Source organism: Engystomops pustulosus, chromosome 6 (assembly GCF_040894005.1).
Source record: "Engystomops pustulosus chromosome 6, aEngPut4.maternal, whole genome shotgun sequence".
In the NCBI taxonomy this organism is placed as follows: domain Eukaryota; kingdom Metazoa; phylum Chordata; class Amphibia; order Anura; family Leptodactylidae; genus Engystomops; species Engystomops pustulosus.
Window position 1 is genome coordinate 13,484,387 of NC_092416.1, and position 24,397 is coordinate 13,508,783.

A 24,397-nucleotide genomic window follows, 5' to 3' on the forward strand; every position below is an offset into this window, starting at 1 on the left:
CGAGCAGGGGAAATACTCGTCCGAGCAACGAGCCGCATCGAGTACCTTAATGCTCGAACGAGCATCAAGCTCGGACGAGTATACTCGCTCATCTCTAGTAAGGTCTCTTCAGGGGGTTGGTCATTAAAGGAGATTTATGATGTCCACAGGATTGTCCATGCTCCTCAGGGTAGATAAGTTACTGAACAGTGGGGGGGGGGGACATAGCTTAAGATGGTTTTGAAATTTTGATGAGGGATATAATGAGGAAGGAAAAAAATGTTGTGAAGGTTTTTAATTGTAATGTGTTGTTTTGCTATAATAAAGTTTATAAAAAAAAAAAAAAAAAGTTACTGAACAGTCTTTGTGGATTCACAAAGTTACGTATATTTTTTGTTGATGGACATATCCTATAATATTAATAATAATAATAATAACATAGTTAAAACTAAGTATAGTATTAGTATAGTATCATAACTAAGTATAGTAATGTCTAATTTGTCAAATGAAATTTTACAGAAATGGTGAACGTTCTGCTTCTTGGAGATAATATTATGAATGAAGGAGAAGCCACCACTATACGATGTTCAGTATATCACACGTGCCGCTCCAGTCCTCCTGATCTACAATGGAACAAACCCGGTCATGTGATAAAGAAGTCCGTGAAACTGGAAGATGGATCCAGGAGAGAAGAATCAGAACTTACATATATTCCTTCATATACTGATGATAAGAGTCCTATTCAGTGCACGGCTGCATATAACCATGGAAAAAAATGGAGCGCATCGGGAACCCTAACCATTAACTGTACGTATTCCAGGTGACTGGGTGACTTACATTACAACTCTCACACAACGATCAGTATACAGGGTGGTCACCATACAAATTCAATAAAATCAACAGCTCTTTCATTTCATTTCATTTCAAATCGTTATAATAATTTCATTGAGATTATAGGGACAAGAAACTCATTTCCGCCAGTCTATCCTTATTAGTAATCTCTGCCTTACATTTTGAAAACCTTACAAATAGATAACATACAGGGTATTACTATTAACACGCTGTGTGACAGATACATCCCCCACAGAGCTATGAAGGGTGTATGAAGAGGCCTCACGGGCCATCGCTAACACCCGCAGTCGGTGCTTGCACTGATCGCGGGTGTTAACCTCTTCTTTGCCGCCGGCAAAGTCACCGGTGGCACTGGAAGCTTGGGCACCGCCATGTTACCTCCGATCGCCGCCCCCCCCGAACGTCATCGGGGGCGGCGATCGGTTGCCATGAGAGCCTCGATGTCTTCCTCTGAATGGTTTCTGCATATTCATTACAATGAGCCAGTATATATAAAATAAAGTTGTTCAGATAGATTTCAGGATTTTTAAGTTACAGATATGGCACAGGCTGCCATCAGTTCTACTTCTCGTTGTAGGTTTGCGTTTAAAGGAAATCTATCAAATCATTTAACCTCTACAAAGCAATGACCTTGGGTTACAAGTGCTCTAGGGGAGCGTGGGGGCAGTCGGAGCCCCCAGGGCACTTCCGGCTACATAAACATTCGAGGGTTTTTTTAAAACACAACACCCAGCTTTTCAATAAAGGTTAGAGTTTAAATGATATGCTAGATTTCCTTTAAAACTTTGAAATCTTCAATGTATGCACTACCCTAGAAGGCATGGGTCACAGGCAGTTTAAGTACTTTCCGTGATGATGGGTTAGGGGGTCGTGTGCAAATAACTAATGCACTCCCTCTTCTGTGAACCGCAAAGTTCGAGTCTGTGCCAAACTTGGTGGATTGGTGGTCATGGACCAGTCAAAGGTTTTGGTCCAGGTACAGGGTAACATGGTTAAGTTGGTTGATGGGCAGCTTAGCAGCCAATAGGTCAGCTTTTAGCCCCTAACAACCACAAGCATGTCCAGTGATTGGCTGTAATTGGTCAGGTGAGACATATATAGATACAGACTCACTTGTCTCAGTGCCATTACAGCCAGGATATACCTAAGGAGAGGCTGAGCGAGAGGGTCTCTGAAGGGAAGAATAAAGCTTTTATAATGTCATAATTGCAATTTTGAGGTCATTTAGGGAGAGAAGGTTGTGAGGGACAGATAGAAATTATTGCTCTTTTCAGGGCAGTTTGAAGAGATGTGATAGTGAGTTGGATCATCATCATGAATTAGAGAAATACAGTATATCCCTAAATTACAGATGTTCACTGTGTCCTTTTTTTTCCCAAAAAATGCCTGTATTTGCATAATGTGTATATTCCTAAATTGCAAAGTCCATATTCCCTGCATCCATTCTTTTCAAAATAGTGTCCCCTATGTTTGCTGAGTCTGTACATCTCTAAATTATAAATCCTATCATTCTTTTAACACTTAAAATAACTGCATCTGACCACTCAGTGCACCTTTAACCTCAATGACCATAACAATTTATTTTAAGTACTTTCCCAACTGCCCTGTTATTGCCTCCATTTTGCATCTCTTTAGCACTTACTACCCTAAAAATTCAGGTGCCCATTGACTTCAATGGGGTTTGTGTTCATGGTTAGTGTACCAAACCCAGCTTTTTCTTAATGTTTGCCAAACCCATCAAACCCAAACCATTAAAGGGAACCTAGCACCACAAATCTACCTATAAAGGTAGATCGGGTGGTAGGTGGATCAATAGGACGTGAGGATAGCCCTTTTAAGGGCTAATTCTCACGTCTCCCCACTTTTTTGATAACTTTTATTATCCCTATATGTAAATTTTGTTATGCGGCTACTGGGGCGTGGCTATCCTCATGTCCTATTGATCCACTTACCACCCAATCTACCTTTATAGGTAGATTTTTGGTGGTTGATTCCCTTTAAATGTTAATAGTACTGATCTGTTGTTATGGGGAAGGGATACACATACTCATCTCGATCCTAGCAGGATCGTCGGGAAAACAAAGTCATAAAAAAGCAGGGCGCTGGGATTCGATGTCCGCGGCTCCGAGCTATTCATTTTTCATGCCTCTCGCGAGACGCCACCTCCCTCTTTAGATGCTCTGGACTGCTCTTTATAACTCTCATTTTCTGGCGTTCCTGGCGTGTCAAATTTAAAGAAGACCTGCGCCAGAATTGAGGTGGAGAGGACTATAGGTAGTAGGAATATGTGTAGTTTAATCTTAGTTAATTTTAGTTGTAGATTTCCTCCTAAATATAAATTAGAACACAAGGATTAACACAGCCAGTGTTATTTATAGCAATTTGCTCATTGGTGGCTTGACCTCAAGTTATTTTGAGATACAGCTCCAAATCCACTGTATTGTCACATAGTAAATGTGCTGAGGAGTAGGGCTGAGCCTATCTGAACCGCAATATTCTGGTCCTTGCTGAAAATTTTGTGTTGAGATGTTGAAAGTTGAAAATTTGCCCGAACTCAGCAAACCCAAATCTGAATGGGCCCCCTCATCACTACTCGGGGGAAAAAAAATGAGTGAATAAAAAATATGTAATTACGGTAATACAATGTAAAATATTAAGTACAACAGAAAAAAGCATTGAATTAGTTCTTGAAAATTACTTACTGCAAATTATTATTATTATTTTAATTATATGGACAATATTTATATTATTCTATCAACAGATGGCCCAAAAAATGTTACTGTCATTGTCATCGGGATGGATGAAGTGATGGAAGGAAGTGATGTGACGTTACAATGTAACAGCGTCTCCAGGCCTGATGTATCTGAGTATGAATGGTACAAAGGGGAAACCAGATTACCAGACAGAGGACGGGAGATGACAGTGAGGAATGTGACCAGGGACATGGAGCCCTATTCCTGTGCTGCCCGAAATACTGTGGGGAGAGGAGAATCTGCCCTGATACAGATCCCTGTGCCATGTATGTACATTGTAAAAACAGGATTGTCAACATATTTTTAGTTTTTATTTTACTTTCTATAAATTTGTGGACATAACATTGTTAATCATGTTAGAAATGCTGGTTATCCTATTAAGAGGGCAATTCAATAAGTCCCTGTGTTTGACAACAGAGGGCATTCCTGAGGGAAGTTGGTGTTTCATCGTGTGCTGCCATGTATCAAACGATGGCAAAAGAAATTGCAGACTGATTAATTGGTTAGTTTGGATTTGGCAGCCGTTTGAGTACAACAAGCTTCATGATTTTTGCTAAGATGGAAAAAGAGGATCATTCAGTAATTCTCTTTTTGTTTTTCGATGGGAAAAAATGCGAAGAGATAAAAGCAAGGTTGGATGCTGTTTATAGGGACACTTTGTCATCTATGACCACAGTTAGATATTGATTCAACGGATTTAAACGTGGGCGAACATCTGTTTTTGATGAGGAACCACCAGGACGCCCGGCAGATGTGGCTACAGAGGAAATCATTCAAAAAGTCCACGACATGATACTTGTTGATCGACGAACGAAAGTGTGCAAAGTATAAGAGGCCGTAGGTGTGTCGACTGGAACGGAAATTAATATTTGACATGATAGGTTGGCGATTAAAAAATTGTCAACCCGATGGGTGCCGCGATTGCTCACGGTGGACAACAAGCGGATGTGGCTTTTAACTTCGAAGCAGTGTTTGGAGCAATTTAAGCGTGATCTGAAGGAGTTTTTGTGTCGAGTTGTTACCCTTGATGAAACTTGGATTCATCATTACACAGCAGAATCTAAGCAACAATCAAAACAATGGATTTCTCCCGGTGAATCTGCTCCAAAGAGGGCGAAGATGGTCCCATTGGCCAGAAAGGTCATGGTGACAATTTTTTGGGAATCGAAGTGTCATCCTCATGGATTTTTTAGAAAAAGGAAGAGTGATCTTTGGACAATACTACAGTGAGTTATTGGACCACTTCGACAAAAAATTGAAGGAGACACGGCCGCATTTGGCGAAAAAGGAGGTGCTGTTTCACCACGATAACGCACCAGCACATTCATCCGGAGTTGTCGCCGCCAAACTGCATGAATTGCATAATGCATTGCTGCCGCACCCCCCGTATTCACCCGATGTGGCTCCCTGTGACTTTTTCTTGTTCCCTTGGAGAGTTCGACAAATCCTATTTTTTGGAGCGGTTAAAAATATGGCAGGGACGATGGCAGAAGTGTATCTTTCGAAAAGGGGACTATGTTGAATAATAAAAAAAAAGAAATTTGAGGAAAGATGGTGTCTTCATTTCTAACACGGGTACTTTTTGAACCGCCCTCGTATTTCCATAAATCCTGGACCATGGCTCTGCTTCATTGGTTGGAGAAAAAAAAACTATATATATATAATAATAAAATCATCGGCCTTTTATTTTTACATTTATTTTTTTGTGGAACCAAAGAGCCTTAGATCCGAATCATGGAAACAACGCTGAAGGCTGGTGCAGTATTATTTCTTTATTTCTGTTTTTATTTCTGCTCCTTGTGTCCTGGAGGCGTCCATCGCACATAAAAGTGTGTGAGTCAATACACTATTTTTTTTCAATTCATTGGGGCAGATTTATCAGGTGTCTGAAAGTCAGAATATTTCCAGTTGCCCATGGCAACCAATCACAGCTCAGCTTTAAAATATTCATAAGCACTGGTAAAATGAAAGCTGGGCTGTGATGGGTTGCCATGGGCAACTGGAAATATTCTGACTTTCAGACACTTGATAAATCAGCCCCATTGCCTTTCCTCCGGAGTGGTCATCAATAGTTGGGCGTTACCACTGCTGTTTGTAGTTCCTCTAGGCTTCATGTCCCGATTGCAGGTAGAAATGGCAACTACAGCTGGGCTTCCATTATAGTGAATGTTGTGATTTCCATCCACCACAAGGACACAGATCCAATGGGCTGTGTCTCTGTGTCCCTGTTCTGGTTAACAGGACTTTGAACAGTAAATTTGAGTGAAAGATAGGTGTCGGTCAATGATTGATCAACTACTGATACCTTATTCCAAAGTTAGGTCATCTGTCACGTCTGCGCCAGTGTCCTCCTCTACCTGTGCTATTGCGTTTAGGAAACGTTGAGTTTTGTCTTATCTGGCAGTCTGAACTGGGCTCTAGTGGCTGACCAGTCTGGTATCTGCCAGACCCTTTTCTCTGCTCTAGTTGTCTTGAACCTGTAAACTCTTTGTCTCTCTGATTTCTCCTTCCACCCGCGGTAAGGACTAGCTTTTCTATATAGTATCCAGTACAGGCTATACCCCTTGCTGGTAATCTTCTGTCAATCCAGTTCAAACTACTCTGTTAATATTTTTGCTATCTTTCTGGTATTTGATCTCGACCTGTATTTTCTTACTTGCCTTTTAAAATTATGATTCTGTTGCACGACCCCCTAGAACCACAAGATCGAGAATGCCTATTAGCCCTAATGGATCTCGATGACCCGCAGATCCTTCAGGCCGAGCCCGAAATAGGGACGAGTTTTAGAGGGGGGAATAGGTCTACGTTCAATCCCCCTGTAGCCCCAGGTGGAGCCCTTGATCAATTTCAAAAGAAAGTCCTACAGAGCCTTAAAGCCCTGGTTTATGAGCGAGACCCTGACAACATTACTAAAGAGGAAAAAGCAGCCCTGATGTGGCTCAGAAGTAACGATACCCTAGTAGTCAAAAGGGCAGATAAAGGGGGCAATGCGGTGGTGATGACTAGAGACTACTATAGAAAAGAGGCATATAGGCAATTGGATAACTCAGATGTCTATACAAAATTAATTTCAGACCCCACCACAAAAATTAAAAATAAGCTCTGCTCCTTTCTTAGAGCAGGCGTGGAAAAAGATATTTTAAGCAGATCTATGGCCGAAAAACTACTACCCCCCTTCCCCCAAAAACCAGCCTGGTATTTCTTACCTAAAATCCATAAAACTTTGCAATCCCCCCCAGGACGCCCCATAGTGGCAGGGGTTGGCTCCATCACCGAGTCTCTTTCTAGGTATGTGGATTGGATCCTGCAACCTATCTTGCAAGAAATCCCCACATACCTAAAAGACACTAACGATTTCTTGCGAAACCTGAAAAACGCTCCCTGGCAGGACGGGTTCATATTAGCAACCATAGACGTAGAAAGCCTATATACGCGTATCCCCCATCAATTAGGGATAGAAGCTGTACGCAAGGCCCTGGCCAATTCTGATAGAGATCCTAATTTTGTAAGTTTCATCTGTGATGCGATACATTTCATTCTTACCAACAACACCTTCCAATTTGAAGATACCTGGTACAAGCAGAGAGACAGGACGGCCATGGGCACGCCCATGGCCTGCACATATGCCAACATTTTTCTGGCCGTCCTTGAAGATAAATATATTTTTTCAAAGGGGAACCATTTTGCCAAGCACATACATTCATTTTTGAGATATGTGGACAATATTTTCGTCATATGATCAGGGACAGAGACACAATTCCACGAATTTATTACTTATATCAATGCTAATAACATGAATATGTTTTTTACATTTAAAACATCTAATGTAGAATGTGAATTTCTCGATGTCCTGGTTAGGGTACAGGATTCTGCGTTGACTACCACTGTGTTTAGAAAAAGTACGGCCACTAATAGCCTTTTGCACCATAATAGCTATCACCCTCAGCACGTTAAAGCAGCCGTCCCGTATGGACAGTTCGTACGTCTCAAACGGGTTAACAGTGACGAAACTTCTTTCTTATCCCAAGCAGACGATCTTAAAATAAGGCTATTTAAAAGAGGCTATCCCTCTCAGGTCGTAGAGGAAGCTTATCAAAAAGCAGTAGCCCTTAAACGCGAAGACCTCCTGCACCCCAAGCACACTAAACAGAGGCACAGAGAACACAAGCGTTTTACTTTTACGTTTAATTACAGTCCTATGGCTCAAAAAATTAAAAACACAATCCATAAAAATTGGTATATGCTTTCAGAGGACCCGATACTTAAAGACTTAACCACTTCAACCCCCCTGATTTCTTTCAGGAAAACTAAAAGTATAAAAGACCATCTAGTACGTAGTCGCTTACCCCCAATACAGAAAAATTGGCTCGACAGAATGATCCCGTTTGGGAACTTCTGCTGTGGCCAGTGTAAATTCTGTCCCCAAAATATAAAAAAACGTGAGCTATGTCTAGGAGCTATGTCTAGTGAAAGTGTCTCTACATCAGTTCATTTCTTGTAAATCGAAATATTTGGTGTACGTAATCTTCTGTCCCTGTGGCCACTTCTATATTGGCAAAACTATTCGCCCCCTTAATGTCAGATTTAGTGAGCATTGTCAGTCAGTGAGAAGTGGCAGAGGAGCCCCCAGACTCATAGAGCATGTTAACAAGATACACGGAGGTAACACTTATATCCTCCGTTTTGGTGGCATCGAACATGTCCCGGTACCACCCAACGGCGGGGACCGTCACAGGGAACTTTTGAGGAAAGAGGCCAGATGGATTTCAAGGACTAATGCTATGGGCCCCCTGGGATTGAACGACAAAAATGATATGGGGGTGTTCCTATAATCCTATGTTTCCTCCCTCCATTCCTCTAAGATCTTACCTGTCCGCTCCTGCTTATATGTCTACCCGCTTAAATCTCTGCTTGTGCCACGGTAGCTGTAAATAATTACTTTATCAAGTTCTTCTGTATACTTACATATAATGGTATCTTATTCACGAGAAGTAGAACTAAGTTCACTGTTCAGTTTGTCTTGTTATATGTTTTTTATACTGTATGTGCTGACTTGTCCGCGTATCGCTCTTGTGCATGACTCGGCTTACTTCCTGCCGCGATGCACAGTAGCGTCTTGGTTGCCGGGTAACGAGGGGGTGTGACGTCTCGCCGGCTGCATTAAGAGTCAGGTGAGGACGCCACACTCCACAGGCTAGAGAAAGCACCAGACGGCGCGAAACGGCTGTCGCCTTATTTGATCCCCTGCTCCTATCTCTGCCCCACCTTGGCTGTACCATGTCGGACTGATTTTATGTGAAACTACAATAAAGAATATCTCCAACGGGTGAGTGCCGCAAATCTCTTTTTTACACACCATTCCCGATGTCTGTACTTTGCATGCTGAGCACCACCCCTATGGACATTCCTTCACCTCTACACCATCTCTGAAGACATACATCTACTGCAGGCTTATAAGGGGTTGCGGTAGTGCCTCCGTTATTCAAGTTCTCCGCTTGTTGCAAAATTATGATTCTGTCTTAGTTTGCTCCCGCTGTTTCTGACCTGGTTTGTCCACAATGGTTTATTGTGCATTTGTCCCTATTTGGCATAGGGAGGGAACATCACCTAGTTATTGGCCTCCATTTAGGGGGCCCAATAAGTAGGCAGGTGGCAGATAAATGGCTGGGGCTCACTGTCTTTGTTTGTGTCCAGCCATTACACAATCAATAAAACAGTCTGGCCAACCCTTTTAATGTTAATGTTATGATGATGCTGTATTCCATTAAAGGGAACCTGTCATCAGGATCACACATTTTCACTTAATGACATGGCTTTAGTTATAGACTTTCTATGACTATTGCCCAATCTGCTTTAATAATTTACATTGATGGTTCCACTCACTTTTAACATTTTATAATAGACTAGCTGTAGTTCCCGGCATTGCCTGGGATAGTAAATAACTGCTCTTAGCTATAACAAAATAAAATGGGTTAACAAAAAATATTTTATAGGTATCTATAGACTGTCGTAGGCAGTCTCTCCCAGTTACTGTCTATCTGTCACCAGCAGTCTCTTCCAGTGACTGTCTATCTGTCACCGGCAGTCTCTTCCAGTTACTGTCTATCTGTCACCAGCAGTCTCTTCCAGTGATTGTCTGTCACCGGCAGTCTCTTCCAGTTACTGTCTATCTGTCACCAGCAGTCTCTTCCAGTGATTGTCTGTCACCGGCAGTCTTAGAGCTCAAGTTTCATTTTTGTACACCTGTCTATAAAATTAAAAGGAAAGTATACCTGAAAGTATACCTCACACAAGTGTGAAGGAAGCAAGAGGAAGTGTGGTCTGGGCAAAACCAAAAAATATCAGAAGGGCCTTCTATAAACCAAGGTTTTTAATATAATTTGTGCCAAGTTGAAAATATTGCACTGATCTATATCAATTGTTAGCTGGCGTGCATATGATATCAAGTCATTCTACAAAATTACTTGTCCCAGCCCTTATCATCTCCTGCTTGGACTACTGCAACATTCTTCTCTGGTCTGTCTCCTCGCTTCTCCTCTGCATCTCCTCTCTGTCAGTCTCTCCACTGGTTACCTATTGTACAACAAATTCAATATAAAATCCTAACCATGATATACATAGCCACCCACAACCTGTCCCCTCCATACATCTCTGAATTCATCAGCCAATACCATCCCACACGTAATCTCCATTCCTTACAGGCCCTTCAGCTTCACTCTATTACCATCCACTCTTCTCACAACCATCTCCAGGACTTCTAGTGTACGTTCCCCATACTCTGGAACTCTCTATCAAAATTTGGCAGACTGTCCCCCACTTTCCAAATCCTCAAAAGTAACCTAAAAAATCCCACCTGATCAGGATCAACTACAATGCACAAGAACTGCTCTGCTCCCTCCCCAAATGTCTCCATCTACTTTCTCATACACATTGGGGGTCATTTACTAAGGGCCCGATTCGCGTTTTCCCGACGTGTTACCCAACTATTTCCGATATGCGCCGATTTCCTCTGAATTGCCCCGGGATTTTGGCGCACGCGATTGGATTGTGGCGCATCGGCGCTGGCATGATGGAAATCGGGGGGCGTGGCCGAATGAAAACCCGACGGATTCGGAAAAACCGGCGCATTTAAAAAAAAAAGTCTGTTGCGCAGCTTGCACTTACCTTCACTCAGCCCGGCTCGGTGTATTCCAGTGCGTTACGATGCTTTCCAGCGCAGCAGCGCCGCCTGGTGGACGGCGGAGGAACTACCTAAATAAATCCCAAATCCAGCACAGAGAACGCGCCGCTGGATCGCGAATGGACCGGGTAAGTAAATCTGCCCCATTGTGAGCTCTCAGGGGCAGGTCCTCCTTCCACTTGCCTCCTGATTACTATAGTTTTCTACTCTTTACTTTCATTTGTTTGTCTCTTCATGTATGTGAGCAACTTACTGATTGTATAGCACCATGGATTTAATGCTGCTCCATAAATAATAATAATAATAATAATAATAATAATAATGTCAGATAAAAAGAGAAATAGTGCGCCAGTTCCAGTTATAGTCCAAAAGGCAGGGCCTTGCGTAGACTTGTCCAACTCCATGATTAGACGCTGTATATATCAAGAGCTTCTTGATATATCCAAAGTGCGCAAAGTGGTTGGGGAACATCAAGTGCTGAGTTGACCCATTCGAGTTCAAGAACCTGAAAGATCTGTTCCGGTCCATGTTCCTTTACACAGGGAAAGTCATCATCAGGGAACGACAATCATCAGAAAAACAGCAAAGCTCGAGTCCAACTCGCACTTACAGAGATAAGACCTGACATTGTGCCCACTAGTTGAAACTTGATAAATCCCCCTCCATATATTAATTGCATTTTTTTTATTGTGTGATTGAGGAATTTAAATTTATTTTTCATATTTTTATAGATGCACCAACTGGAGTTTACATCTCTTACATAAAGAATGACCATGAGTTGGTGTGTGATTTCCGGAGCAGCCGTCCTGATGTCACTCACTACACCTGGATGAAGGATGGATCTATATTACACAATGAGACAGGGAAGACTCTGACCATAGACAACAATGGGGAGCGCTACGGCCGCTATTCATGTATCGCTCACAACGCGGCTGGGAATTCCTCCTCAGATGAGATCCACATACAACGTAAGTGTCCTATAAGGATGGTAGGACATCATGTATTTAGCTTTTTTCAAGTAGATCTGATGCCCAAAATACTTGACGCTACAGCACTTGGTTCAAAAGGGCAAGTTTATGCACAAAGTTTTGGAAAGATAAAATTTAATGTCTAGAATACAGTATAAATCCTGGGCCGTCTTATATTGGAATAGCAATAATTCCTTTATTTATATAGCACACACAGATTACTCAGCGCTGCACAAATCTCCCCAAATTGGGTCGGCTTATACTCGAGTATATACGGCATTTTATTTGTTAAAGAGTCAATACAGATGACTGCAGCTGGTAGGACTTTTCTATTCTAATGAAGATCAAACATGTCAATTCTTGCTTCCAAAAACATTTGGGATGAGAGTGTTAATTTATGTGCAGATTCAGATGATTTCAACAAAACACTGTTTCACTAGATTTAACCATTTTTTTTAGGTAGTAAATCTAATCCAAATTTTTCCTGGTTAACTTTAGTCGAATCTTGTCTATATGATTATAATGGAAGTCTAACTGATTGGTTCAAAAGACCATTGAATTGAATGAACTTTTAATGGCTTGTGTTAGTGTCCACCTGACCCACTTCCACTTGTGTTATCATCATTGTAGTGAAAATGGAATTGTAGACAAAATTTTTAAGAATGAATACAACGAGATAGTATCTTTTCATAATGGGGCACATTCACTTACCAGTCCGGAGGAGTTCACGAAGTACGGAGTGTCCGATGATCATGCACTCTGGCACGATTCACTAAGATCGTGTACCCGATATCCTGCATGTACCTCTTCCCCGCTCAGGTCCCAGGAGTTCACCTTCTTCTTCCTGGTGCATGTAAGTGTATTGTCCGTGTATAATGCGCTGTGCAGGGAGTCACTAAGATCGTGCCCCCGATATCCTGCATGTGTCACTTCCCCACTCAGATCCCCGGAGTTCACCTTCTTCTTCCAGGTCCGTGTAAGTGCATTGTCTTGCGACACAATTTGAATGTTAAATCCCGCGCTCAGTCCGAATCAGTCAGATCGTCCGACGGCCCATCCCCCGATTTTTGTTGCATGAAAATAGCGCAGCTGCGCCACATTCCGATCATGTTCAACACAATCCCGAGTTAAATACCTGTCACAGCGGCGCAAATCCCGGAAACTTCGAAAATCTGACGAAAGTGTGATCCGCGAACCCTTAGTAAATAAGCCCCAATGTGTTTTAGAGGCGTAGAAAGGTTATGTACAAATTTCCAGAAAAATTGAGCTCGATAGCCTTTGACAGATTCTATTCGGAGCCAAATTGAATCTTATGATCTTGAATGATCCGCTCATCTCTGGTTTCCATCAATCTTGAGCGAGTGACGGCACAAATGCAAAACTTTACTACACTACGATATAGCACACGAGTTTGGGTTAATGTAATTTCAAGATACAAGTATTTAAAAAAAAAATCTTTTACGTTGTTATGTTATACTGTACAATCACAATTCAGACTTGCATAATGTGACTCACAGGCCTCCGTGTCCCATGATGGGACACATGAGAAGACTTCCCACCTAAAAACTTGTGTAGTGGAGCAAATTATATCCCATCACTTGAGATCTTCTAATTATTGACAGCATTTGAGGTTTTGATGAATTTAGGAAGACATGAATTTAGGAACGCCGCTGTTATAATCAAATCTTTCTCTATAAACTAATAAAATATTTTGTTTTCTTACAGGAGATACAGTAGATTTGCCTTTGATTTTGGGGATACTTGCTGGAGTTTGCTTTGTTCTTTTCTGCATTCTGCTCATCTGTATTTTCCTATGGTAAGAATACAGGCAGTCCCCGGGTTACATACAAGATAGGGTCTGTAGGTTTGTTCTTAAGTTGAGTTTGTATGTAAGTTGGAACTGTATATATTATCATTGTAATCCCAGCCAGAACTTTTTTGGTCTCTGTGACAATTGGATTTTAAAAATGTTGGGTTGTCATAAGAACCAGGATTAACACTAAAGCTTCATTACAGACACCTGTGATAACTGTTATAGCTGATTATTGTAGCCTACGGCTAACGTACAAGAAATTACCAATATTCAGAGGTCCGTTTGTAACTAGGGGTCGTATGTAAGTCAGGTGTTCTTAAGTAGGGGACCGCCTGTATAACATATATAACAATATAACGATATGTGCATATTACCAAAGGGAAACTGTCACCACAGCCGAGGTGATCCGCCAACCTCAACTCGCTGGGTTCTCCCTAGTTACCAGGTAGAGAATAAAACTTGATTTTCAGCTTTTCTAATCATCGCTGGTTAATTAAAAAAGGGGTTCCCTTAGGACTAAAGGGCTCTATGGGAACCTGTCTTAGATGAATTTTTTGAAACAGCGGTGACAGGCTCCCTTTAAGGGAAAAAATCTGCTCTGTCTACATTTCTCTGTTGTCATGTTATATAATAAAAAGGTGAAATCAGTCAGAAAAATTCCTTTGAAGGAATTCCCATTTTATTGTGTATTGTCCAGGCCCTTTTGTAATTAGGACAAAGGACAAAAATCATGTTTAGTAAACTAGACAAAAAGGCATTTTATTTTTTACTGCTGGACATGTACAATTTTTAACTTTAATTTTTTATAGCCGTAACAAGAAGTCCACTGTCCCAAACTCTCCAATACATGGAACATTATCCCCCAGGAGTCCTTATAACGTGAGTGTTTCTGCAAGGCCAATAGGATGTGTTCTTTCCGTTATAGTCCAATGTATGACTGTGTTTCTGCATATGTGTCCACCTTTAAAGTGGGCTGAAACCTGACCTCACACCTCAGCTATTTAGCCTGGCATATACCTCACAGGAAGAAACCTAAGGCTAATGTTTCCACTAGTAAGGCTGCACCGGCATTTTGGTGTTACTGCTGATTGTTAAATTGTTGGTTCTCTCCAATGGGTCGGCTACTTACTAGCACCGATTAATAAGATGAGTGAAGAAATCAGGCGGTACCTTTTTGAAGAAACTGTTAAATCCAGATCACCTCCTGCCTCACGGTGTGTTGAGTTTGGCTCGAAACCTCCCTACTGCTTGGGTAAACTCGTAACAGTATAAATCCAAATTGACTTCTGCCAACACTTCAAGTTTTTGGAAATTTAATACCATATTTGCACAGTGCATTCCCCACAAAAACCAAAGCTTTTCAAACAGAACACTTGTTTTTAGTCATGACTACGAATGAGTGTTCCGTTTGAAACGTGTTGGATTTTGTCGGGAATGGACTGTGGAAATATGGTATGGTATTTTCGCTGGAGAGATTTCAAGAATACTAGTTCTCTTTACCAGACTTAATGTTATGCATGAACAGACAGACATACAGTATCGGCTTTATCAAGAACATTTCTCAAAACCAAGCCTTCTGTTTTTTCAATGTTTTGTGTTAGAGCACCGTAGCTACGAAAGAGAATCCCTATGGAAATATCCAGAGTGAGAACCATATGCATCCACCAAGCATGAGATCAGGGTAAGCAGGGTAATTTTCATTTTGGCCAATTTCAAAGTATTCCTGATGAAGAGAACTGGATATTGAAAGGTGTTAAGTGTTTTTCACACATTGGGGGTCATTTACTAAGGGCCCGATTCGCGTTTTCCCGACGTGTTACCCGAATATTTCCGATTTGCATAGATTTTCCATGAATTGCCCCAGGATTTTAGCGCACGCGATCTGATTGTGGCGCATCGGCGCTGGCATGCACACGATGGAAATCGGGGGGCGTGGCCAAACGAAAACCCGACGGATTTGGAAAAACCGCTGCATCTTTAAAAAAAAATTGGTCGCACGCGCCATACTTACATGCCCCAGGAAGAGATGAGTGAACTCCGACGCAGCTCGGCGGAACTCGGCGCAGCAGCGACACCTGGTGGACATCGGGCGCAGGACCTTCATGAATCGCCGGAAGACCCGAACGCTCGTCCGAGAAGGAACGCGAATGGACCGGGTAAGTAAATGTGCCCCAGTATTTCTGGTTCACAATTATTAAGCATTGAAGAGATTAGATCTCAATTTGGGTTTAGGGATCCAGGTTTTGATTTTAGATTTGATCAATTATTTCACGCTTTTATAGGAAAAACAGGTGATAAAACAAGATTTGTTGTAGAAGCAAACACATGAATTAAGTATTCGTGTTGCACAAAGTCATTTACTAAGATAGCGTCTCGATTGTATGGATTTATTGTGCAAACCTTCACAGGAGTGAGTGTTTTTTCATCAATTAATAAATGGCATTAATCAGCTGGGTATATTTAAAGGGAAAATTGGAGTAGTTGTTTTAAGGGTAATTTTTTTTTCATCTGTCTTGGAACCATAGAATGGTACAATTTAACTTGCTTTAAAGTGCACCCGCTCTATTATACCCCTAGTTTGTTATTTAAGATAAGTCTTAGGGAGAATTCTGCATGTCGCCGATTTTAAGGGATAGGGTCCTGATTTCCTAGACCTCAATGGTTACTGAAATAAAATTTTCTAGTTCAGTGAGGAATCCTTGTTAATTTCTTTAACTAAAACAGAGCAGGTTGGAATAGTGAATATTTTTGACCTTCGGCCGCGGGATCGCACAAAAAAGTTGGTTCTTTATAGGATTTTCTACCACGATGTGTAGTTCTAGGTGATAAAATTATAGGATCCGTTACTCTGTACCACACTCGGAGACGGTCAAGTATCAAAATTCTTACTTTATTTAATAAAATCCATGCAGACAAGTACGGCTGATGTAAAGGATCAACGTCTTTTGACACAATGGGGCACATTGTCCAGTCGCGATCCAGCGGCGGGTTGTCCGATGCTGATTCGGGTCCGGCCGGTATTCACTAAGGTCCGTGCGCTAACATCCACTAGGCGTCGCTGCTGCGCCGATGTTCGCTGGAGTTCACCAGAGTTCACCTTCTATTACTTGGTGCAGGTGAGTGTGCGTGTCAAGCGACACTTTTTTAAAAAAAATACTGCAGTTTTTCCGAATCCGTCGGGTTTTCCGACGGCTACGCCCCCTGATTTCCATCGCATGCAACCCGGTGCAATTGCGCCGAAATCCGATCACGTGCACCAAAATCCCGGGGCAATACAAGGAAAAACGACGCCAATCGGAAAAATACGGAAAATGCGCGAATCGGACCCTTTGTAAATGACCCCCATTGTGTCTTAATCATGATCTCAGTTCTAGGTGCCTCACATTTCAGGAATCAATAGATTCGATACAGAGGATTATGCTTTTGCGAAGAAATGTCATATAGTCCTCGGTACAATCATAACAAATGATGGGAGATTTGGGAGTTGGTGACGCAAGATTTCAGGGGTTACAAGTATTCATTGTGGAAGTTTTGTGTGTGTGTTGGGGGAGGGGGGGTTCTCTTCTTTTTTCTCTCTTCTCTCTCTGTTTGGCCAAGTTTGGCAGACATGGTGGAAGGGGGGGGGGGTTAGGGAATAGGAGGTCATGTGATATTAGTGGATAATAATAAAGTACATGTTGATTGGATGTGTAATGATACAATTTTTTGCATTGAATAATATGAAGTTCTTTATTTTCTCTTTATATATATACATAGATCAGGGGGACCATATATACTGGAGTATGAGCCAAATGTGTTGAAAAACCCAAATTCGGCTTATACTCAAGTAAAAAAAAAAAGGCTTTAGTCACCCTTCCGGTACCCCCTCAGGTCTTCTCTGACAGCAGCAGGTCTGTATGATGTCAGAGGCTCTGACGTCAGCCGTTGCATGCCGCATGGACCTGCCGCTGCCGGATGGATCGCAAAAAAGACCTGCAGGGGGCGCCGGAAAGGTGAATATAGACTTTTCTTTAATGAATTGGGCAAATGAGGGTTATCTTCATACATGAGGCAAACAAGGGCCTGCTGTATACATTAAAAATGTCGAAATTCCAGCTCTGACTTCCAAACGGTCTAAAAATTTTCTTTATTTGTGCATTATACATCGGGTAAATCATGACTAAGGCTTGTCAGCCGAAACGCATTGATCGCTTCACTTCTGTGTACTTAGACCCTGGGCTGCAATTTCTACATTTTGACTGTGCATTTCTTGAGTGTTCACCCGCCGTTAATCAGGTGTAGTATAGCTGAGCTGACCAGTACATTTGCTTCCTGCTGTATACATGGCGCAATCAAAGGCTGGCTGTATACAGGGGCAGGGGATAGCTGTATACAGGGGCAAGGGGCTGGCTTTATACAGGGGCAGGGGGATGGCTGTATACAGGGGCAGGAGGCTGGCTGTATACATGGCGCAATCAAAGGCTGGCTGTATACAGGGGCAGGGGATAGCTGTATACAGGGGCAAGGGGCTGGCTGTATACAGGGGCAGGGGGATGGCTGTATACAGGGGCAGGAGGCTGGCTGTATACATGGCGCAATCAAAGGCTGGCTGTATACAGTGGCAGGGGATAGCTGTATACAGGGGCAAGGGGCTGGCTGTATACATGGGCAGGGGGATGGCTGTATACAGGGGCAGGGGGCTGGCTGTATACAGGGGCAGAGGCCTGGTTATATACTGGGGAATTCTGGGTAGATAGATACTGGGGAGAAGGGGCTGAATAGCTATATACTGGGGAGGCAGTGACCAATGCATTTCCCACCCTAGGCTTATACTCGAGTCAATAGGTTTCCCCAGTTTTTTGTGGTAAAAGTAGGAGCCTCAGCTTATTTTCTGGTTGAGGTATATACTCAAGTATATGTATATATGTATATATGATGGTTCGGTCTGTGCTTAAAGTGCACCTGTCACCAGGAATGTTATTTCTAGCTAGTAACAGGTAACAATAGCCTATGCTATACAGATATAAAAACTGCCATTGTCAGCATTCTGAATCACTTCAGTAGTTCATATAGTTTCATTTATATTACATGGCTCCCTTTCAGCATTGTGAGCCAACGTTTGATAAATGTCCCCCCAAAGTTTTTATCCAGTGGTCCTGTGAGGCCACTTATTGGCCAATGTGGGATCCATAATCCATGACACTTCAGGTAGATGGTACTTCAGCTGGATAAGAAAACTTTGTATTTTTTAAACAACACCAGCCCGGGCCACCACCATTTTAATTACAGGGGTGTTGGCCTTAGTATATAACAGGAACAATTTAATAATGTCAGACCTCATGAAGTTAAATGAAATTTGTATAAAATCTTTCAAACAGAGATTTTTCATATTTTTTGTAGGTCTTCAGTGGATGTGAACATCGAAGGAAACTATGTGATTTACAGCAACAGTGAAGTAAGTGTAAAAAAAAAACCTTAAAGAAAATGTAACAGGATCAAGGAACCGAGCGCACTTACATGCAGGAAGGATCCGGGCTTCTTTTAGTTTCTTATGCTCATATTTTTTTTAAAAAAGGTAAAAAGTTTTGCACCTGAGGGCATAGGTAGCTAAAAGAAGAGCAGATTCTCACAGAGGGGGTACAACTACCACTGTGAACTTTTCAGACTGAAGCCACTCCTGCAGTTTTTGGGGACTCGCTTTCCTTAAAAAAAATAACTTTAAAAATTTGTTACTGAGCCAGAAGGGCTCTGGGGGAAGGGCGTCACCAGAGCCCCTCATGGCCCAGTCGTCTCTCACTTATGTGTTCTCCCAGCAGTCTTTCCTGCCCCTCCCTAATTAGAATATTTTTAGATGTTATTTTTTTTGGAAAACAAGGCCAAAAGAAAATGAACTAAATCTTAAAGCCTTATATTAATTGGATTTGCTGGTAGATTTTTTCATTTTATTTTTATTTTTTATTTTGTAATTATTGTAATTATTATTTTGCAGCTTATGGAGCCAACAAATGAAGTTGAATATTGTGTCATCGCCCAAAGACAGCAAAACCAGATTGGACTTTTGTCTTCTAGAACGAACAATGCAGATGATGTGGAATATGCAATTTTAAAACGTTAAGGGATGTTAAGAATAATTATCCCATTTATCCTATTTACTAAGGGCCCGCGGTCGAACCTTTTTTCGGATTATCCGAAGTTTTCCGGATGTGACCGGTATTTCACTGTGGATTTTGTCGCACGCGATCGGATTGTGGCGCTGCTGCGCTGGTTTTCATGCAACAGAAATCGGGGAACGAGCCGTTGGACAATTCCACTGATTCGGACTGAGCACGGGATTTAACTTTCAAATTGTGTTTCAAGGCGATGCACTTACATGCACCAGGAAGAAGAAGAATGGATTTCTTGATATCAACTTTAGCAACAAAAAATAATTGAAATTTGGGGAATTCAGAACCCCAAAAGCTGACACCCTGGACTTTGAGAAAAAAAATCACTCCAGCAACTATGTGGATTTGACACGGATTTCTTGAAATCAACTTTAGCAACAAAAAAGGAATCAGCTACTGAGTACAAGCAGCTGGACACTACAGACAGCACATGCAGTGTGAAATGACAGGATTGCAAATGGCCGTCTGTTTTTTTAGGGCTGTGACATAACGTAAGCCTGCCGGTCGCTGATTGGCTTACATTTCTGCACGTGTGATCGAGGGTCTTCCTTTCTCCTTCCCAGAGTTCTCTGCCCCATGTAACATGTTGTGCTCGTGGCCATTTTGCTAATAAAGTGAAAAAAAAAATGTTCCCACCAAACACCATTAACTTTGGATTCGTGCTAAACCAAAGTTTTCTTGAAATTCGGAACAAATTCCACTTCGTTAGAATCGAATTTGCCCATCTCTATTGAAAATGTATTAAACACAATAAAACCTATATAAATTGGGTACCACAGTGATCGCGCCCAAGAAAATAAAAAAGTAGACATATCATATGGAACGCAGTCATATAAACTGATCCCACAGGAAAGTGACGCAAATGCCTTTTTCCGTCAATTTTAGCACATTTGGAAATTTTTCAAACTTCCCATTACACGCCATAGAATAATCAATAACGTCACCGAGAGGTAACATTTATTTCACAGAAAATAGTTACTCACACAGGTCTGTACATGGAAAAATTAAAAAGTTATAGATTTTTGAAGGTGGGGAGCAAAAAATTAACGAAAAAACACTGCGACACAAAGGGGTTAAACGTTTCCATTTTTTTAAATAAATATCTTTTTTTCTTAGATTTTTTGGTTTATATAGCTAATCATTATTTAGTTTTTTACAGTAAATAAATATAGATACGCAAAAAAGTGTTTTATGTCCGTATATTTATTGTCTCCTTTTTCTTTACAGCCTGTGATTTCCACACACAGCTCCCTCCCAGGAGGACCTGAAAGTGAAGAGAACTTCTTTAAGAATGCTCACACAATAATAAAACCCAAATGACGAAATGTATTAGAACAAAATATTGTGCCTAAAATAATCTGGTTTAAAAACATGGAATTTTATATTTTTGTAATTTTTCCTTTCTTTAAAAATCAGCAACTTATGAGGCTACTCTGCCTATCATGTGAAGATCTCACAGTGCTGGCTCCTTTCATTTCCTCTATCCTTCCCTTTTTCATAGTCTGAGTAAATCACTGTCCCTGCTTAATATGCAAATACGTTCTCCATTATACCAGTACCAGTATCTATTTCAGAAGGAACAGATTTCCAACTGTAGACAGCACTGTTTCAACTCGTTTCAACAAAGCTCTTACTTCTCCTCCCTATTCAATAGCCTCTCAATCAGCCAAACTGGTTTCCTACGCTGTACTGAGGAGACTCAACCAGGGGATACAGTCTTGTCTACAGTTGGGAATTTGTTCCTTCTGGTTTGGCTGAATCCCCATCATGTCCTTAGGCTCCTTGTAAGTTATGCTTGGTGTTAAGCGGGCTGCCTTACAAGGTAGAAAAAGGAGGCAATGGGGCAGATTTACTTACTCAGTCCTGTAGCGATCCAGCGGCGCGTTCTCAGTCGAGGATTCGGGTCTTCCGGCGATTCACCAAGGTAGCGCACCCGATGTCCACCAGGTGTGGCTGCTGCGCTGAAGTCCGCCGTAGTTCACCGGAGTTCACTATCCTATTCCTGGTGCAGGTAAGCGCGTGTCAAGCGACACATTATTTTTTTTTTTTAATTCCGGGGTTTTTCCCGAATCCGTCAGGTTTTATGACGGCCACGCCCCCCGATTTCCATCGCATGCATGCTGACCCCGATGCGCCACAATCCAATCACGTGCGCCAAAAACCAGGGGCAAATATTTGGGAAACCCGACGAAAAATAGCGATTCGGGCCCTTAGTAAATGACCCCCATTGTTTTCCTTTTCCCACCCTGGAGAATGTATTTGCATATTTCCTAGAATCCCCTAGTGGTCTATACACAAGAGGTGGACCAGCACTGCCCAACAATAACCACTGATCAAAACATGCCAAAATATGTAATCAAAAGCCACAAAAAGAACAGAGGCATGAAAAGTAGATCAAGCAAATAATATCTTTATTAATAGAAAAATACACCACAAAACATGCTTAAAAACCTTTAAAAATTGTGAACGAAGTCACAAATGAATGACATCCTCGGGAAAGTGCTGAACACATGATAATGTGCACTGTTCCCGGAACTCCAGCTCCCCCTACTGGCCACAATATAGTATACAACAATGTACAGAAATAAATATTATAGATGGTGAGCTAATCAAATCTTTTGACAAGTCCATACAAATGCAAGATAACAACAAAAAGAGGGGTGAAACACAATAATGGATGGACACACAATTCAAGGATCAGCACAAAACCATATACAAATAAGAAAATTGTATACCTAAATGCTCAGGCCATGAGAGCGGGGTGCTGGGGATAGATGCCCCACGCGTATCGCTACCTCATGGTAACTTCCTCAGGGATGATCTGATGATGTGATGATCAACATTACCCCTAACCAGAACTTATGACTTAACTTTGTGGATGGGGTTCGCTCATCAATAGTAATAACATAATTCTATGCCAGGCATTGCCTCTAGGAGCATGACAGCCTGGCCAGCCTCCAGATGTATGCATAAAGCCGATGTACTGGCATATGATTAATGTTTCCCATGGACTGTTATGTGGATTAGTAATTAGCTAATTGTACTTGCAGAGCCGGAATTAATTCCAAACTTCATGAAATTAAAATTTGATTAAAAATGAAAATGGTCACAGGCTATACAGTACATGTCCGTGAAAGGTTAAATATCTGCGGAATATCTGTTGTTATCCTAAAAAATTGTTCTATAAATTGTCATTATGAAATCCTTTCTATTCTACATGAGATTAGACATCGTAAAGTATCCTTAGGTTTCATACTATTCTTTGTATGTGCGATTTTGTACCTTGTTAACTATCTCTGTTGTGACCCACACTGCTGACTTTACTTTTGTGTTAATTTATGAGCTGCAATCAGGGTAATATCTAAGACTTGATTCTAGTATTAGCTGGTACAACTAGATTAGGAGTAAGGGGGTCAACTGTTAGTTCAAGCACAACTGTACCAGGATTATTCGTAGTAATTTATGTAGTAGTGTTTGATTTGTCTTTAGAGCTAACTGTGATCCGATAATGTACCGTAGATAGTATATTACAGGTATATTATGTCAAAATATGGAATGAGAATTATTGGCTTTTTTAAAAGGTTTCGTCTGATTTCAACAGGTATTGTAGCAAATGTGTATTTTACAATAAAAATGAAAGTATCACTTACCTTTTAGATTTCCTGATCCCCATTACAGTTCTCTCAGATTCAATGTGAATTGCAGTAATGATGACACCACATTAGTACCATGTGGCCTTGAGGGCCAATCAGTGATCTAATCGGTTTGTCAATATGATGTCACCCTTGCAGCCAGGTCCAGAGATCTAGAGTATTAACCGTGTTTTTATTATGTTATGGAATTTCACAATATTTACTTATTAGACTCGCAATAGACAACGGTGGGCTTATGGTTAAGATATGTCACCAATGTGTTAAATGTTCTTGTTGGAGTCTCCTGCCCCGGCTGTGATGTATGTGGAGATCACTAAAAGCTGTACATAGTGCAGCTTCCGAGCCCAGGGACCAGAGAAACTACGGCATGGGACACTGGGAGGGACCGCAGAGGTAAGTACAAGTTATATTTTTAAGCAGCCCCCTTGACCACATATCTATTTTTCATAGGGTCTCGGACAACCCCTTTAACACAGATGCCTCACAGAATGCTACTTAAGAAGTTTAAGTTACTAATAGGTATTCCGGATTGTTCCGGCTTGATTTTTAAGAACAAAGCAGATTACAATATCAAGCACACAAGAAAGAATATTGACCGATACATATTTCATCCAGGACTTCTTCCTCACGACACTAGTTGCTACACCCATCACAGCCACCAATATCAGAGAGCACATTCACAAGTCACACTATTACAAGTACAACTAACCCAGACACATATCACCAACACGTCGGCCATGGTAACCGCATCCACTGGTGAGAACATGCATACATTGGGCCACATGTATTTAGTGTGCGGATTGTACAGGAATATTGAAGACCGGCTCAAAGTTTTCAATTATCTGGCACATCCTGCACTCAGTTTAACCCCTTAACGACCAGGCCCTTTTTTCGTTTTTTTTGCGTTTTAATTTTTCGCTCCCCACCTTTAATTTTTCCAAGTAAAGAGCTGTGTGACGGCTTGTTTTCTGCATAAAAAAATTGCACTTCATAGTGAGGGTATTTAATATTCCATGCCCTGTGCTGTGAAGCAGGAAAAAGATTCCAAATTCAGTG

At 41.5% G+C, this 24,397-nt stretch overlaps 1 protein-coding gene across 1 annotated transcript; it reads left to right on the forward strand.

The window, feature by feature from the left end:
* The first annotated feature begins 545 nt into the window (after positions 1-545).
* Positions 546-21,626, forward strand: LOC140134589 (B-cell receptor CD22-like). Its single transcript, XM_072155020.1, has 8 exons — positions 546-786; positions 3,593-3,850; positions 11,496-11,732; positions 13,458-13,548; positions 14,355-14,424; positions 15,147-15,226; positions 18,925-18,979; positions 19,514-21,626. Exons 2-8 carry the CDS (start codon positions 3,628-3,630, stop codon positions 19,637-19,639), a joined length of 882 nt encoding a protein of 293 aa, XP_072011121.1. The 5' UTR covers positions 546-786; positions 3,593-3,627; the 3' UTR covers positions 19,640-21,626.
* The last annotated feature ends 2,771 nt before the right edge of the window (positions 21,627-24,397 follow it).